Here is a 19,727-nt window from a genome sequence, read left to right as displayed (position 1 = left end):
GTTGATTACGTTACGTTGCGTTAAAAGAACGACAATAGCTGGCTAGCTAACCTAGGAAATCGCTCTAGACTACACAATTATCTTTGATACAAAGACGGCTATGTAGCTAGCTATGTAGCTAGCTACGATCAAACAAATCAAGCCGTTGTACTGTAATGAAATGAAATGAAAAATGTGATACTACCTGTGGAGCGAAGCGAAATGCGACCGGATTGTTGAGTGCAGAAGTTCTGTTCGGTAGACGTTGGCTAGCTGTTGGCTAGCTAGCAGAGTCTCCTATGTTAAGGACGACATAAAACTACACACTCTAAACTACACAATTATCTTGGGTACGAAGACAGCAAAGACAACTATGTAGCTAGCTAACACTACACTAATCAAGTCGTTCAGTTGAGTGTAATAGTTGTGTGTAATAGTTGTGCTGCTAATCGGTAGACGGTGGACTAGCTAACGGTGGACGTTAGCTAGCTGGCTAGCTGCAGGGCAGTGTAGACTGCGTTAGGACGACGAAATACGATAATTACGCAATTATCTAAGATACAAAGACGGCTGTGTAGCTAGCTAAGAAGAAATTGCTAAGATTAGACAAATCAAACCGTTGTACTATAATGAAATGTAATACTACCTGCGGACCGAGTGCAGATGCGACCGCTCGCTCCAACCCGTAGTAACAGCAGAGGTCTATACTGCCCCCTACTGTAGTAACAGCAGAGGTCTATACTGCCCCCTACTGTAGTAACAGCAGAGGTCTATACTGCCCCCTACTGTAGTAACAGCAGAGGTCTATACTGCCCCCTACTGTAGTAACAGCAGAGGTCTATACTGCCCCCTACTGTAGTAACAGCAGAGGTCTATACTGCCCCCTACTGTAGTAACAGCAGAGGTCTATACTGCCCCCTACTGTAGTAACAGCAGAGGTCTATACTGCCCCCTACTGTAGGAACAGCAGAGGTCTATACTGCCCCCTACTGTAGTAACAGCAGAGGTCTATACTGCCCCCTACTGTAGTAACAGCAGCGGTGTAGGTATCCTGATACATAAGATTGCACCCGTTTCCGTTGTATCCCAGCATACAGACCAAGAAGGACGTTTGCTCATTTTATATTGTACCTTACATGGGGAAAAATACACATTGATTTCATTGTATATCCCCCCATTATAAACTGGGTGGTTCGAGCACTGAATGCTGATTGGCTTACAGCCATGGTAAATCAGACATTATAAACTGGGTGGTTCGAGCCCTGAATGCTGATTGGCTTACAGCCATGGTATATCAGACCGTATACCATGAGTTTAACAAAAGTATTTTTACTGCTATAATTACGTTGATAACCAGTTAATAATAGCAATAAGGCACCTCTGGCGGTTTGTGAAATATGGCCAATATGCCACGGTCAAGGGCTGTGTCAGGCACTCCGCGTTGTGTCATGCTTAAGAACAGCCCTTAGCCGTGGTATATTAGCCATATACACCACATCTCCTTTGGCCTTATTGCTTAAATATAGTGATATTGGATCATTCTCCTGTATCATGCTTAATTACACCATCAGAAAATACACTTAGTGAGAATATGGAGAACGAACAGAGCACATCTTCAGGTCCCAAAATATATTAGAGATAATTTGTGGTTTAGTACGTCCAGAGTAGCACAAGGGGAAGTTAGAGCGCTGATTATGCTTTTGGGTGTCAAGGCGCTACTGTGTCTCTAACTGACAATGAATGGACGACATAAACCAAATAGAAACTGATAATTGTGCACTTACTTACTAAAACTGTTGTTACACCAACTGTATCGCTTCAGATATTGGTTTGATACCCTTGCCAGCTGCGACCGGGAGACCCATGAGACGAGGGTTTTTGTTTTCTCTCCCTCTAAAAAAAGAAATAAATCATTCAAAATAACAAAATGGCTTTATTTACAAATTAGTAAGAATGTGTCACCCCATGTTCAAGAAGGTTAATTGAAAATATCGTTATTTTTTAAACAAGCCATAGAAAGTTGGTTTCAATTTCAAAGTTTAATCCACCAGAAAAGACAGAACAAATAATACTACAAATATTGTGGTTAAAATTTTAGAATCGTCCAATCCTCTAAATTGAATTATTGGCGAGAGATTAACGTCATTGTATTTTTTAAATACTTTTTTTTAGATATACTGTAGGCCTATCATAGCCGACATGAGTCTCACAAGTTTTGTTAAAAGTGGTGAAGTTATTTTTAATGTGTACGCAGCATTTGTATGTTGGAGTCACTTTTAATTCTTTCTTGATCTACAGTTTCTATCATGGGCCTCTGTAATCAATGGGGGCTCAGGGCTGTACCGTTCTGCTCATCTGATGAAGGTGCACATGGATCCGATTCAAACTTTGAAGACCGAGATTGAGTCATTGAAGGCAGACCAGCAGAAAGAGAAACATGATCTGAGGTCAGAGATACGGTCGACAACTGATTCATTGGTCCAGAGCCAGGCGGTAATGACGCGTTGAAAAGGGCGAGGAGCGAGATGGAGTCACAATCCATGCCAGGCACACCTGTGAGCTCTGGAACTCCACCTCTGACAGACAGAGTCAACATACCTGGCGGGTTCGTCAGGTCGTCAGTTCACCCTGACATTTCCATTCCTCTTCTGACAACAGAACTTGACCAACTGCTCACCAGGCACAGCAAGGGCCGTCCGGACCGTTATGCTGTTCTGCTATTCCAAGGACGTGTAACCGAAGAGAGATACCACGAGTGGACACAGAATACCAACTGGGATGGATCCCGAGGCAGATGTGTCTTACCAGTGAACCTCCGGGTGTTCATCATTAATACTGTGTCTCAGAAGTTTCTGTCCATGCAACTTTTAAAAAGCATTAAAGACAGAGTTAATGAGTACTTGAGGTCACTGAGAAAGTCTGGACACAGCCTGCTCTACCTTATGTAAGGAATTAGGCACTTACCATGTTTATTACAGCATGTAATTTAGAATTATATAAAAGCCCCTTAGATAATCTTAGAGATCCTAATGGAAAATGCCCCTTAGATATTAATATACTGTAGAGTCCTCCTATCCTCTAAATATAATTATTGGCTGAGTCACGTCATTGAAAAAAATATTTGTTGATATACTGTAGGCCTACCGTAGGTGACATGAGTCTCACTAGTGTTGAGTAATGTGTTGTTAAAAGTGGTGTAGGTCTTATTTATTTAAAAAGCATATTGAAGTGAGAAGCAATAGGATTTGAAGCAATACCTGCTGTGGTCAACTATTTCAGCACTGTTTCACTCTGCTCTGAGACGAGCATGGGGCCTGGTCTTGATAAATCAGTGAGATTTTTATTTTCACTGATCTCCATTTGGGTATTGGTTAGACTACAATTAGGATGTGGAAATGTTATGCTCTCAGCCTACTCCCGACCGCCACGTTGTACAGCACCTTATTTTACGTTCCAACCTAACGGAAACCCTGTTTTTGAGTGTTTCTTGGATAGAAATACCATAATATTAATCAAATTAATTCAATTAAAATGAAATACATTTCTTAAAATCAATCCCAGATACTATGTTCTTACAACAATGGTTTTAATTCTCTAGTACAGCCAATATTGAAGGCTATCAAATGCTTCTCAAAGATGCCCTCTGGTGGTCAAACTAGCATTAATGGTAACAATGGCTGACAATGAAATAACATGCCATAGATTTCTGCGGCAGCCTGCAAGGTGTGCTGCAGTATGACACAACTTTTACAGGAAGAACCACTGTACAGGTTAAACTCAAATATTTGATGGCAAATAAATCTGGTAAAAGTCTCACAAAATGAATACACATCAAACCAGTTATGATTTTTAAAAGATAAGGATGCAAATGCTTTAATTAGAAACAATGTAAAAAATATAAAAGCTTCTATGAAAATCAATATAAATTAGAATTAAATGATCTGATAACTGATCCTACAGCCTTCTTAGACTCAACAACCCTGAAGCAATTATCAACAAAAGATGAAACAAAAGATGAAAATCACCCCAAAAATAAATAATAGACTGTTAAAACATTCGCTCAGAGAAAAGAACCAGGTCTTTTCCCATATAATATATGGGAAATATTTATATATATAAAAAAAAATGGACAACACTCAATTCAGTTCCAATATCCATGTATCAAACGGTTATTTCAGTCATATTAAAACCAGATTCCTCTGCAGATTAAAGATTCATTTTTATAAATTGGCAACAATAAAATAATAACGAAACTTATAAACAATAGAATGGCAAAAGTACTTGATACATATTAAGGGTTTATTAAAAAAGGCTTACAAACAAATACAATAACATGTTTTAGTATTATACAATATGCAAAAAAAAACATGTCTGTTGATGCTGAAAAGGCTTTTGACCGTCTTGACGTCGGACTCTTATATTAAAAACTTTGGAAGCATTTATCTCACCAGCTTTCAAACAAATATTATACAAAAATCATAAAGCTAAAATATACAAAACTAAGCCATTATCTGATTACATTTCTTTAGAAAAGGGCACAAGGCAGGGACGTCCCTTCTCCCCCTTCTGTTTGCACTGGCAATTGAACCACATCCAGTAAGAATTAGACAGGATCCAAACGTAACAGGTACCAGTATTGGTAAACATGAAAATAAACTAAACTTATCTGCTGACGATCTCCTGATATACCTGACTAATACTGAAAACTCAGTGCCCCCCTTGTTAAAAACAAAATCCGTATTAAATATCAGGATTTAAAATGAACGTGGAATTAATGTCGATAGGAAAAATCTACAGCAAACCTTTTAAGTTTACTACAAAAAATATAAAATATAAAATACTTAGAATGCTTAATAAATGACAACAAACAACAAATGTATATAAAGATAAAAGATAACTTTATCTCATTACTCTAGGTAAATTTAATTCAATTGAATTACCTCCCCATAAATCTTACAGGTAAAACAAAACTCTTCAGAATGGCATGGCTCCCAAAGGTTTCGTATTGATTTAATGGGAGCGCCAATTACCCCACTGAAGACATTCGTTACAAAAGTAAACCCAGCCATAACAGACTTCATATAAAACTCATAGAATAAATAGGAGCGTTTTACATGTCCCTGAATCTGAGGGGGGTTTTAACTTTCCAGACTTGGAATTGTATCAACTCGCCACCCAAGACTTTTACTTGCGACATACACTGAGTATACAAAACATTAAGAACAACTGCTCTTTCCATGACATAGACTGACCATCTTAATCCAGGTGAACGCTATAATCCCTTATTGATGTCACTTGTTAAATCCACTCCAATCAGTGTAGATTCAGGGGAGGAAACCGGTTAACTTCTTGCGTCGAGCAATCCCGTATCCGGGAGCGTAATCATAGCCTCAAGCTCATTACCATAACTCAACGTTAACTATTCATGAAAATCGCAAATGAAATGAAAGAAATATATTCACTCACAAGCTTAGCCTTTTGTTAACAACACTGTCATCTCAGATTTTCAAAATATGCTTTTCAACCATAGCTACACAAGCAGTGGACCAGTCTATGATTATTCTATATTAAGGCCATGGGTAATAGACATTTACATTTACATTTAAGTCATTTAGCAGACGCTCTTATCCAGAGCGACTTACAAATTGGTGCATTCACCTTATGACATCCAGTGGAACAGCCACTTTACAATAGTGCATCTAAATCTTTTAAGGGGGGGTGAGAAGGATTACTTTATCCTATCCTAGTTATTCCTTAAAGAGGTGGGGTTTCAGGTGTCTTCGGAAGGTGGTGATTGACTCCGCTGTCCTGGCGTCGTGAGGGAGTTTGTTCCACCATTGGGGGGCCAGAGCAGCGAACAGTTTTGACTGGGCTGAGCGGGAACTGTACTTCCTCAGTGGTAGGGAGGCGAGCAGGCCAGAGGTGGATGAACGCAGTGCCCTTGTTTGGGTGTAGGGCCTGATCAGAGCCTGGAGGTACTGAGGTGCCGTTCCCCTCACAGCTCCGTAGACAGTGGACCAGTCTGATTATTCTATATTAAGGCCATGGGTAATAGACAGTGGACCAGTCTGATTATTCTATATTAAGGCCATGGGTAATAGACAGTGGACCAGTCTGATTATTCTATATTAAGGCCATGGGTAATAGACAGTGGACCAGTCTGATTATTCTATATTAAGGCCATGGGTAATAGACAGTGGACCAGTCTGATTATTCTATATTAAGGCCATGGGTAATAGACAGTGGACCAGTCTATGATTATTCTATATTAAGGCCATGGGTAATAGGTAGTGGACCAGTCTGATTATTCTATATTAAGGCCATGGGTAATAGACAGTGGACCAGTCTGATTATTCTATATTAAGGCCATGGGTAATAGACAGTGGACCAGTCTGATTATTCTATATTAAGGCCATGGGTAATAGACAGTGGACCAGTCTGATTATTCTATATTAAGGCCATGGGTAATAGACAGTGGACCAGTCTATGATTATTCTATATTAAGGCCATGGGTAATAGGTAGTGGACCAGTCTATGATTATTCTATATTAAGGCCATGGGTAATAGACAGTCTATGATTATTCTATATTAAGGCCATGGGTAATAGACAGTGGACCAGTCTGATTATTCTATATTAAGGCCATGGGTAATAGACAGTGGACCAGTCTGATTATTCTATATTAAGGCCATGGGTAATAGACAGTGGACCAGTCTATGATTATTCTATATTAAGGCCATGGGTAATAGACAGTCTATGATTATTCTATATTAAGGCCTATATTAAGGGTAATGATTAATATTAAGGCCATGGGTAATAGACAGTGGACAGTCTATGATTATTCTATATTAAGGCCATGGGTAGTAGGTAGTGGACCAGTCTGATTATTCTATATTAAGGCCATGGGTAGTAGGTAGTGGACCAGTCTGATTATTCTATATTAAGGCCATGGGTAATAGACAGTGGACCAGTCTATGATTATTCTATATTAAGGCCATGGGTAATAGACAGTGGACCAGTCTATGATTAATCTATATTAAGGCCATGGGTAGTAGGTAGTGGACCAGTCTGATTATTCTATATTAAGGCCATGGGTAATAGGTAGTGGACCAGTCTGATTATTCTATATTAAGGCCATGGGTAGTAGGTAGTGGACCAGTCTGATTATTCTATATTAAGGCCATGGGTAGTAGACAGTGGACCAGTCTGATTATTCTATATTAAGGCCATGGGTAGTAGGTAGTGGACCAGTCTGATTATTCTATATTAAGGCCATGGGTAATAGAGAGTGGACCAGTCTGATTATTCTATATTAAGGCCATGGGTAATAGACAGTGGACCAGTCTGATTATTCTATATTAAGGCCATGGGTAATAGACAGTGGACCAGTCTGATTATTCTATATTAAGGCCATGGGTAGTAGGTAGTGGACCAGTCTGATTATTCTATATTAAGGCCATGGGTAATAGACAGTGGACCAGTCTGATTATTCTATATTAAGGCCATGGGTAATAGACAGTGGACCAGTCTATGATGATTCTATATTAAGGCCATGGGTAATAGACAGTGGACCAGTCTGATTATTCTATATTAAGGCCATGGGTAATAGACAGTCTATGATTATTCTATATTAAGGCCATGGGTAATAGGCAGTGGACCAGTCTGATTATTCTATATTAAGGCCATGGGTAGTAGACAGTGGACCAGTCTATGATTATTCTATATTAAGGCCATGGGTAATAGACAGTGGACCAGTCTGATTATTCTATATTAAGGCCATGGGTAATAGACAGTGGACCAGTCTGATTATTCTATATTAAGGCCATGGGTAATATGATTATTCAGGCCATGGGTAATAGACAGTGGACCAGTCTGATTATTCTATATTAAGGCCATGGGTAGTAGACAGTGGACCAGTCTGATTATTCTATATTAAGGCCATGGGTAATAGACAGTGGACCAGTCTATGATTATTCTATATTAAGGCCATGGGTAATAGACAGTGGACCAGTCTGATTATTCTATATTAAGGCCATGGGTAATAGACAGTGGACCAGTCTATGATTATTCTATATTAAGGTCTATGATTATTCATGGGTAATAGACAGTGGACCAGTCTATGATTATTCTATATTAAGGCCATGGGTAATAGACAGTGGACCAGTCTGATTATTCTATATTAAGGCCATGGGTAATAGACAGTGGACCAGTCTATGATTATTCTATATTAAGGCCATGGGTAAGTAGACAGTGGACCAGTCTATGATTATTCTATATTAAGGCCATGGGTAATAGACAGTGGACCAGTCTATGATTATTCTATATTAAGGCCATGGGTAATAGACAGTGGACCAGTCTATGATTATTCTATATTAAGGCCATGGGTAATAGACAGTGGACCAGTCTATGATTATTCTATATTAAGGCCATGGGTAATAGACAGTGGACCAGTCTATGATTATTCTATATTAAGGCCATGGGTAATAAGCTCTGGAGATTGTCAACACTCTTCTCATTAATACCCCGTCAGTTCATGTCCATTGGCTCAGTCTCAGGCTGGGATTCAATCAAAGGCTCGTTATAGTGCAGTTTCCCCAACATTCACAGTACCCCCCCCCAGTATTGTCTCAGAGCCTGACGTGGTGACATGATGACATCACCACCCTCAGTCCCCCAGGATCCTTTCATAACCGTCAGCCCGGCCAGCTCTGCAGCCCACCACGCTGGAGGAGGAGAAAACACGTGTTACAAAGGAAAAGTGGTTACACTTTACATTTACAGGGCCCTTATTACTGTGTCACCATTCAGTGTAACAACGACCTGTACTTAGGGGTATGGTGTCCTCTGGAGCTGAGTCAATAGAGCATGGCGCTTGTAATGCCAGGATAGTGGGTGGATTTCCCAGGACCACCCGTATGTAAAATGTGTGTATGTATGACTACGTTCCTTTGGATAAAAGTGTCTGCTAAATGGAATATACTATTATATATTATGTACCTGACAGGTATGGTGGCGAGGACTGATGATGTCATATCTTACCTGACCAGGTATGGTGGTGAGGACTGATGATATCATATCTTACCTGACCAGGTATGGTGGTGAGGACTGATGATGTCATATCTTACCTGACCAGGTATGGTGGCGAGGACTGATGATCTCATATCTTACCTGACCAGGTATGGTGGCGAGGACTGATGATGTCATATCTTACCTGACCAGGTATGGTGGTGAGGACTGATGATGTCATATCTTACCTGACCAGGTATGGTGGTGAGGACTGATGATGTCATATCTTACCTGACAGGTATGGTGGTGAGGACTGATGATGTCATATCTTACCTGACCAGGTATGGTGGTGAGGACTGATGATGTCATATCTTACCTGACCAGGTATGGTGGTGAGGACTGATGATGTCATATCTTACCTGACAGGTATGGTGGCGAGGACTGATGATGTCATGTCTTACCTGACAGGTATGGTGGTGAGGACTGATGATGTCATATCTTACCTGACCAGGTATGGTGGTGAGGACTGATGATGTCATATCTTACCTGACTAGGTATGGTGGTGAGGACTGATGATGTCATATCTTACCTGACCAGGTATGGTGGTGAGGACTGATGATGTCATCTCTTACCTGACCAGGTATGGTGGTGAGGACTGATGATGTCATATCTTACCTGACCAGGTATGGTGGTGAGGACTGATGATGGCATATCTTACCTGACCAGGTATGGTGGTGAGGACTGATGATGGCATATCTTACCTGACAGGTATGATGGCGAGGACTGATGATGTCATATCTTACCTGACCAGGTATGGTGGTGAGGACTGATGATGTCATGTCTCACCTGACAGGTATGGTGGCGAGGACTGATGATGTCATATCTTACCTGACCAGGTATGGTGGTGAGGACTGATGATGTCATATCTTACCTGACCAGGTATGGTGGTGAGGACTGATGATGTCATATCTTACCTGACCAGGTATGGTGGTGAGGACTGATGATGTCATGTCTCACCTGACAGGTATGGTGGCGAGGACTGATGATGTCATGTCTTACCTGACAGGTATGGTGGCGAGGACTGATGATGTCATGTCTTACCTGACAGGTATGGTGGCGAGGACTGATGATGTCATGTCTCACCTGACAGGTATGGTGGCGAGGACTGATGATGTCATATCTTACCTGACCAGGTATGGTGGTGAGGACTGATGATGTCATATCTTACCTGACAGGTATGGTGGCGAGGACTGATGATGTCATGTCTTACCTGACAGGTATGGTGGCGAGGACTGATGATGTCATGTCTCACCTGACAGGTATGGTGGCGAGGACTGATGATGTCATATCTTACCTGACCAGGTATGGTGGTGAGGACTGATGATGTCATATCTTACCTGACAGGTATGGTGGCGAGGACTGATGATGTCATGTCTTACCTGACAGGTATGGTGGTGAGGACTGATGATGTCATCTCTTACCTGACAGGTATGGTGGCGAGGACTGATGATGTCATATCTTACTTGACCAGGTATGGTGGTGAGGACTGATGATGTCATGTCTTACCTGACAGGTATGGTGGCGAGGACTGATGATGTCATATCTTACCTGACAGGTATGGTGCTGAGGACTGATGATGTCATATCTTACCTGACAGGTATGGTGGCGAGGACGGTGAAGATGCTGGACAGGGTGAAGACGAACCCAGGGAACCAGTCCAGCGTAGCCTGGTACACCTTGGTGTAGATGGGAGTGTAGGCCAGGCTGGCGATCTTAAAGGACAGCTGCAGTGAGATGAGGGTGATCCCTGTGAAGAGAAAAGACATGTCAGTTTGCATTGTCTGTCTGCTGCAGTTTCCTACCAGTGTCAATAGAGGAAGCTGGTACACCACACACTGTAGGTCTGAGAGGAGCAGATGAGAGCATTATGTCAATGAGTGAAAGGCATTTACTATTTTTCTCTCTGCCAAATCAGTGTACTGCTCCCTTTTTCAAATGATTAGGGATCTATTCAATCTCTATGGCGGAAACCTTACAGATTGCGTAACCTACATTTGAAGGTAATTCTTTACCTGTAAATGCAGTCTCCCGCTAATTTGGGCACATTGCCTTTAAATTCCAACCACGCCGTAACGCTACATAGAGCCCTTAAAGGAAGCAGAACTGGATACACTAGCTGGTCAGATAGTTCCAGTTCAGTAAAGTTGTTGGCAGAAAGTAAATCTATTCATGCTGTGGTGGTGGTGGTGGTGGTGGTGGTGGTGGAGGTGGTGGTGGTGGAGGTGGTGGTGGTGGTGGTGGAGGTGGTGGTGGTGGTGGAGGTGGTGGTGGTGGTGGTGGTGGTGGTGGTGGAGGTGGTGGTGGTGGTGGAGGTGGTGGTGGTGGTGGTGGTGGTGGTGGTGGTGGAGGTGGTGGTGGTGGTGGTGGTGGTGGTGGAGGTGGTGGTGGAGGTGGTGGTGGTGGTGGTGGTGGTGGTGGTGGTGGGGAGGTGGTGGTGGTGGAGGTGGTGGTGGTGGTGGTGGTGGTGGTGGTGGTGGAGGTGGTGGTGGTGGTGGTGGTGTGCAATAGGTTGACTTGTCTGCTTGCTACGGTAGTTGTAACTTCCCCTTTTTACCTCGTCACAGTAGAACAGGGAAGAGAATCACCAGAGTGCCTGTTCTGGGTCAACCACATACTAACGTAACGAAAGCTTTGTTATTTACTTAGCGACAACAAGGGTGCATCCCTAAAGGTCTCCTGCTCCCTACGGGTGTGAAGGGGTTGGTAAGTGCACTATAAAGGTCTCCTGTTCCCTACAGGTGTGAAGGGGTTGGTAAGTGCACTATAAAGGTCTCCTGCTCCCTACAGGTGTGAAGGGGTTGGTGCATCCCTAAAGGTCTCCTGTTCCCTACAGGAGTGAAGGGGTTGGTGCATCCCTAAAGGTCTCCTGTTCCCTACAGGTGTGAAGGGGTTGGTAAGTGCACTATAAAGGTCTCCTGTTCCCTACAGGTGTGAAGGGGTTGGTAAGTGCACTATAAAGGTCTCCTGTTCCCTACAGGTGTGAAGGGGTTGGTAAGTGCACTATAAAGGTCTCCTGTTCCCTACAGGAGTGAAGGGGTTGGTAAGTGCACTATAAAGGTCTCCTGCTCCCTACAGGTGTGAAGGGGTTGGTGCATCCCTAAAGGTCTCCTGTTCCCTACAGGTGTGAAGGGGTTGGTAAGTGCACTATAAAGGTCTCCTGTTCCCTACAGGAGTGAAGGGGTTGGTGCATCCCTAAAGGTCTCCTGTTCCCTACAGGTGTGAAGGGGTTGGTAAGTGCACTATAAAGGTCTCCTGTTCCCTACAGGTGTGAAGGGGTTGGTGCATCCCTAAAGGTCTCCTGTTCCCTACAGGTGTGAAGGGGTTGGTAAGTGCACTATAAAGGTCTCCTGTTCCCTACAGGTGTGAAGGGGTTGGTGCATCCCTAAAGGTCTCCTGTTCCCTACAGGTGTGAAGGGGTTGGTAAGTGCACTATAAAGGTCTCCTGTTCCCTACAGGTGTGAAGGGGTTGGTGCATCCCTAAAGGTCTCCTGCTCCCTACAGGTGTGAAGGGGTTGGTGCATCCCTAAAGGTCTCCTGTTCCCTACAGGAGTGAAGGGGTTGGTAAGTGCACTATAAAGGTCTCCTGTTCCCTACAGGTGTGAAGGGGTTGGTAAGTGCACTATAAAGGTCTCCTGCTCCCTACAGGTGTGAAGGGGTTGGTAAGTGCACTATAAAGGTCTCCTGTTCCCTACAGGTGTGAAGGGGTTGGTGCATCCCTAAAGGTCTCCTGTTCCCTACAGGTGTGAAGGGGTTGGTGCATCCCTAAAGGTCTCCTGTTCCCTACAGGTGTGAAGGGGTTGGTGCATCCCTAAAGGTCTCCTGTTCCCTACAGGTGTGAAGGGGTTGGTGCATCCCTAAAGGTCTCCTGTTCCCTACAGGAGTGAAGGGGTTGGTAAGTGCACTATAAAGGTCTCCTGTTCCCTACAGGAGTGAAGGGGTTGGTAAGTGCACTATAAAGGTCTCCTGTTCCCTACAGGAGTGAAGGGGTTGGTAAGTGCACTATAAAGGGAATAGGTTGCCATTTGCCAGAGCTTCCTGTTTGTTCCCTTATTCTGTGGCATGCAGGTTCACTTCCAGTTAAGGACTGTCAGGAAGATAAAGGATGTTGAGAGACACACTATCCATCCTGACCACACCTGACTGACAAGCTAATACTAACTAAATCCAGGGACAGACTGGGAATGAAAAATGTCCCTGTACATTTTGACCAAAACCCACCCAGCGATACACCACCACCCACACAACCCACACCACACTATGTAAACAAGATTACTGAACAATATTTATAATAATAACTTAAGTAAAATAGAACAAGGGGAACGTCTTGCTTTTAGGAGGAGGCTGGCTAGAAGGAGCTCATATTGGCACAATGTCACTGGCAGCAAGGTGGCAAGATTCTCTGGAACCATCTGACCAGTAAAATCAATAAGACAGGGAGAAATTTGTTGGCGAAAAGACTGGTGTGTAGGCAAGTCATAGGATAAAATAAAAATATTTTAAATGAGCAATTTCTGCAGTAACTCACTTCTCTCAGCAATGCCATCTATAAACCAGGTCACTGTCCAGGGCCATTAAAACATCTCGCTCAGTACCCATTAGCATAAATGCTTCCAGGTGCTGTTGAGAGAGTACGCTCCTGAGCCTACTCTTGATGAATTTCAGAGTAGAGAAGCTCCGCTCATTACCTGGGTTACTGACAGGGTAAGTAAGAACCTGTAAGCAAGGCCCTAAGACTACGGTAGCAACACACTGGACAGTCCTCGCCAGATGAACAGTTCTTGTTCACCATCTCCACCTCGTCTTCATTTCCCTCAGGTTCATTGATCCTCCATAGTCCTGGTTGTGTAGTCTTCACATCCTGTGCATAGCACCACACAAGCACTCGATTGGTGGACTTTGCAGAGAGCACGGCAGAGAAGCCTTTATACTGGCCTTGCATACTGGAGGCTCCATCAGTGGAATTACCAATGCACTTGCTGAAGCCTCTCATGGACGACGTTCGTTACATATCTGACTATGAGAGAGCATTTGATCTTGTGTTGTAATGTCCTGCATAGTGTCAATCTGGACTGTTTTGCAGAACTTCCCTCAGTACCTGGACAAAGTAATGTCCTGCATAGTGTCAATCTGGACTGTTTTGCAGAACTTCCCTCAGTACCTGGACAAAGTAATGTCCTGCATAGTGTCAATCTGGACTGTTTTGCAGAACTTCCCTCAGTACCTGGACAAAGTAATGTCCTGCATAGTGTCAATCTGGACTGTTTTGCAGAACTTCCCTCAGTACCTGGACAAAGTAATGTCCTGCATAGTGTCAATCTGGACTGTTTTGCAGAACTTCCCTCAGTACCTGGACAAAGTAATGTCCTGCATAGTGTCAATTCTGGACTGTTTTGCAGAACTTCCCTCAGTACCTGGACAAAGTAATGTCCTGCATAGTGTCAATCTGGACTGTTTTGCAGAACTTCCCTCAGTACCTGGACAAAGTCCAGTGGATGCCTTGCATTTCACCACAGCCACAAGCCTCTCATGGACGACATTCGTCACATATCTGACTATGACAGGGTATTGACCTTGTGTTGTAATGTAGTGTCAATCTGGACTGAAAACATACCAGCTTCCTGGGTTTCACTTGATATGGTGGCCTGCATTGTGTGTTGGATGGTGGTAATGACGTTATCGATGGTGGTCTTTGATTAGAGAGCCCCTGCCCCTTCTTGACCAGGACTCAGTGTTTTGCTTTTCTCGATGCAGGTAGTGAGATACTCTTTCATATGGCAGGCTACCCTATAGGGCGGCAGGGTAGCCTAGTGGTTAGAGCGTTGGACTAGTACCCGGAAGGTTGCAAGTTCAAATCCCCGAGCTGACAAGGTACAAATCTGTTGTTCTGCCCCTGAACAGGCAAACCCACTGTTCCTAGGCCGTCATTGAAAATAAGAATTTGTTCTTGACTGACTTGCCTAGTAAAATAAAATAAAATAAATACACAGTTTGTACTTTCCCAGCAGAATGATCATCTCTAAAAAGTTGCCATGGTCAGTACTGCTTTCATCTAGCGTATAAGCTGCTTCAGAAAAAAAATTGTAGACAAGTCTGGTTCATCCTTGGGAGCAATTTCCAAACGCCTGAAGGTACCACGTTCTCTGTACAAACAATAGTACGCAAGTATAAACACCATGGGACCACGCAGCCGTCATACCACTCAGGAAGGAGACGCGTTCTGTCTTCTAGAGATGAATGTACTTTGGTGCAAAAAGTGCCAATCAATAGCAGAACAACAGCAAAGGACCTTGTGAAGATGCTGGAGGAAACCGGTACAAAAGTATCTATATCGACAACCTGAAAGTAATATACCCTACTGATTTCACCATAACATGACCTTAATATACCCTACTGATTTCACCCTAACATGACCTTAATATACCCTACTGATTTCACCCTAACATGACCCTAATATACCCTACTGATTTCACCCTGACATGACCTTAATATACCCTACTGATTTCACCCTAATATACCCTACTGATTTCACCATAACATGACCTTAATTAACCCTACTGATTTCACCCTAACATGACCCTAATATACCCTACTGATTACACCCTAATATACCCTACTGATTTCACCATAACATGACCTTAATTAACCCTACTGATTTCACCCTAACATGACCTTAATTAACCCTACTGATTTTACCCTAACATGACCTTAATTAACCCTACTGATTTCACCCTAACATGACCTTAATATACCCTACTGATTTCACCCTGACATGACCTTAATATACCCTACTGATTTCACCCTGACATGACCTTAATATACCCTACTGATTTCCCCCTAACATGACCCTAATATACCCTACTGATTTCACCCTACCATGACCCTAATATACCCTACTGATTTCACCATAACATGACCCTAATTAACCCTACTGATTTCACCCTAACATGACCCTAATATACCCTACTGATTTCACCCTACTGATTGTTATAGACAGCGGTTTTAGAACTGGAGACAGGGGCTCTAGAACTGGAGACAGGGGCTCTAGAACTGGAGACAGGGGCTCTAGAACTGGAGACAGGGGCTCTAGAACTGGAGACAGGGGCTCTAGAACTGGAGACAGGGGCTCTAGATATAGAGACTGGGGCTCTAGAAATAGAGACAGTGGTTAGAACTAGAGACAGTGGTTAGAAGTAGAGACAGAGTCTCTAGAACTGGAGACAGGGGCTCTAGAATTAGAGACAGGGACTCTAGAACTGGAGACAGGGGCTCTAGAACTGGAGACAGGGGCTCTAGAACTGGAGACAGGGGCTCTAGAACTGGAGACAGGGGCTCTAGATATAGAGACTGGGGCTCTAGAAATAGAGACAGTGGTTAGAACTAGAGACAGTGGTTAGAAGTAGAGACAGAGTCTCTAGAACTAGAGACAGTGGTTAGAACTAGAGACGGGGGCTCTAGAACTAGAGACATGGGCTCTAGAACTGGAGAAAGGGGCTATAGAACCAGAGACTGGGGCTCCATAACTGGAAAAAGTGGCTCTAGATATAGAGACTGGGGCTCTAGAAATAGAGACAGTGGTTAGAACTAGAGACAGTGGTTAGAACTAGAGACGGGGGCTCTAGAACTAGAGACGGGGGCTCCAGAACTAGAGACGGGGGCTCTAGAACTAGAGACGGGGGCTCTAGAACTAGAGACGGGGCTACAGAACTAGAGACGGGGCTACAGAACTAGAGACGGGGCTATAGAACAAGAGACGGGGTTATAGAACTAGAGACGGGGTTATAGAACTAGAGACGGGGTTATAGAACTAGAGACGGGGCTATAGAACTAGAGACGGGGGTTATAGAACTAGAGACGGGCGCTACAGAACTAGAGACGGGGGGCTACAGAACTAGAGACGGGGGGTTACAGACCTAGAGACGGGGTCTCTAGAACTAGAGACGGGGTTATAGAACTAGAGACGGGGCTCTAGAACTAGAGACGGGGCTACAGAACTAGAGACGGGGTTATAGAACTAGAGACGGTGACTACAGAACTAGAGACGGGGAAATAGAACTAGAGACGGGGCTATAGAACTAGAGACGGGGGCTATAGAACTAGACACGGGGGCTATAGAACTAGAGACGGGGCTATAGAACTAGAGACGGGGCTACAGAACTAGAGACGGGGGCTACAGAACTAGAGACGGGGGCTACAGAACTAGAGACGGGGGGCTACAGAACTAGAGACGGGGCTACAGAACTAGAGACGGGGTTACAGACCTAGAGACGGGGTCTCTAGAACTAGAGACAGGGGGTTATAGAACTAGAGACGGGTGCTATAGATATAGAGACGGGGGCTATAGAACTAGAGACGGGGCTACAGAACTAGAGACGGGGTTATAGAACTAGAGACGGGGCTATAGAACTAGAGACGGGGGGTTATAGAACTAGAGACGGGGCTATAGAACTAGAGACGGGGCTATAGAACAAGTGACGGGGTTATAGAACTAGAGACGGGGGTTATAGAACTAGAGACGGGGGTTATAGACCTAGAGACGGGGCTATAGAACTAGAGACGGGGTTATAGACCTAGAGACGGGGGTTATAGAACTAGAGACGGGGTTATAGACCTAGAGACGGGGTTATAGAACTAGAGACGGGGCTATAGAACTAGAGACGGGGCTACAGAAGTAGAGACGGGGGTTACAGAACTAGAGACGGGGCAACAGAACTAGAGACGGGGGGTTACAAAACTAGAGACGGGGTTACAGAACTAGAGACGGGGTTATAGAACTAGAGACGGGGCTATAGAACTAGAGACGGGGTTATAGAACTAGAGACGGGGGGCTATAGAACTAGAGACGGGGGCTATAGAACAAGTGACGGGGTTATAGAACTAGAGACGGGGTTACAGAACTAGAGACGGGGTTATAGAACTAGAGACGGGGTTATAGAACTAGAGACGGGGGGCTACAGAACTAGAGACGGGGCTACAGAACTAGAGACGGGGTTACAGACCTAGAGACGGGGTCTCTCGAACTAGAGACGGGGCTACAGAACTAGAGACGGGGTTATAGAACTAGAGACGGGGCTCTAGAACTAGAGACGGGGCTACAGAACTAGAGACGGGGCTATAGAACTAGAGACGGGGGGCTACAGAACTAGAGACGGGGCTACAGAACTAGAGGACGGGGGGCTACAGAACTAGAGACGGGGTTACAGACCTAGAGACGGGGTCTCTAGAACTAGAGACGGGGCTACAGAACTAGAGACGGGGGCTACAGAACTAGAGACGGGGTTACAGACCTAGAGACGGGGTCTCTAGAACTAGAGACGGGGTTATAGAACTAGAGACAGGGGCTATAGATATAGAGACGGGGGCTATAGAACAAGAGACGGGGGGTTATAGAACTAGAGACGGGGTTATAGACCTAGAGACGGGGCTATAGAACTAGAGACGGGGTTATAGACCTAGAGACGGGGTTATAGAACTAGAGACGGGGGCTACAGAACTAGAGACGGGGTTACAGAACTAGAGACGGGGGCAACAGAACTAGAGACGGGGGCTACAGAACTATAGACGGGGCTACAGAACTAGAGACTGGGGCTACAGAACTTGAGACGGGGGCTACAGAAATAGAGACGGGGGGTTACAGAACTAGAGACGGGGTTACAGAACTAGAGACGGGGTTACAGAAATAGAGACGGGGGCTACAGAACTAGAGACGGGGGCTCTAGAACTAGAGACGGGGGCTACAGAACTAGAGACAGGGGGCTATAGAACTATAGACGGGGGCTACAGAACTAGAGACGGGGGGCTACAGAACTAGAGACGGGGGCTACAGAACTAGAGAGACGGGGCTACAGAACTAGAGACGGGGGTTACAGACCTAGAGACGGGGTCTCTAGAACTAGAGACGGGGTTATAGAACTAGAGACGGGGCTACAGAACTAGAGACGGGGCTACAGAACTAGAGACGGGGCTATAGAACTAGATACGGGGCTACAGAACTAGAGACGGGGGCTCCAGAACTTGAGACGGGGGCTACAGAACTAGAGACTGGGGCTACAAAACTAGAGACGTGTGCTACAGAACTAGAGACGGGGGTTTACAGACCTAGAGACGGGGGCTCTAGAACTGGAGACGGGCTCTAGAACTGGAGACAGGGGCTCTAGAACTGGAGAGGAGACAGGGGCTCTAGATATAGAGACTGCGGCTCTAGAAATAAAGACAGTGGTTAGAACTAGAGACAGTGGTTAGAACTTAGAGACAGGGGCTCTAGAACTAGAGACTGGGGCTCCAGAACTGGAAAAAGTGGCTCTAGATATAGAGACTGGGGCTCTAGAAATAGAGACAGTGGTTAGAACTAGAGACAGTGGTTAGAACTAGAGACGGGGGCTCTAGAACTAGAGACTGGGGCTCCAGAACTAGAGACCGGGGCTCTAGAACAAGAGAGGGGGCTACAGAACTAGAGAGACGGGGCTCCAGAACTAGAGACGGGGCTCCAGAACTAGAGACGGGGGCTAGAGAACTAGACACGGGGCTACAGAACTAGAGACAGGGGGCTACAGAACTAGAGGACAGGGGGCTACAGAACTAGAGACGGGTGTTACAGAACTAGAGACAGGGGCTATAGAACTAGAGCTACAGAACTAGAGGGGGCTACAGAACTAGAGACGGGGTTACAGAACTAGAGACGGTGGCA

The 19,727-nt window shown here is 44.5% G+C and overlaps 1 protein-coding gene across 1 annotated transcript in view; it reads right to left on the bottom strand.

Moving 5' to 3' along the window:
* Positions 1–8,074: 8,074 nt before the first annotated feature.
* Positions 8,075–19,727, bottom strand: part of LOC135571360 (solute carrier family 46 member 2-like) — a 59,918-nt gene continuing 48,265 nt past the window's right edge. Inside the window, exons 5-6 of the mRNA XM_065017155.1 lie at positions 10,634–10,790; positions 8,075–8,700 (exon numbers count right to left, since the gene is read on the bottom strand). Of these exons, the coding sequence (XP_064873227.1) occupies positions 8,643–8,700; positions 10,634–10,790 (215 nt within the window). The 3' untranslated portion in view covers positions 8,075–8,642. The remainder of the gene's footprint in view (positions 8,701–10,633; positions 10,791–19,727) is intronic.

The sequence above is a fragment of the Oncorhynchus nerka genome, linkage group LG4, assembly GCF_034236695.1.
Source record: "Oncorhynchus nerka isolate Pitt River linkage group LG4, Oner_Uvic_2.0, whole genome shotgun sequence".
Taxonomy (NCBI): Eukaryota; Metazoa; Chordata; class Actinopteri; order Salmoniformes; family Salmonidae; genus Oncorhynchus; species Oncorhynchus nerka.
Note: the sequence above shows the minus strand (reverse complement) of the source record. Positions and strands in the feature narration are given on the sequence as shown.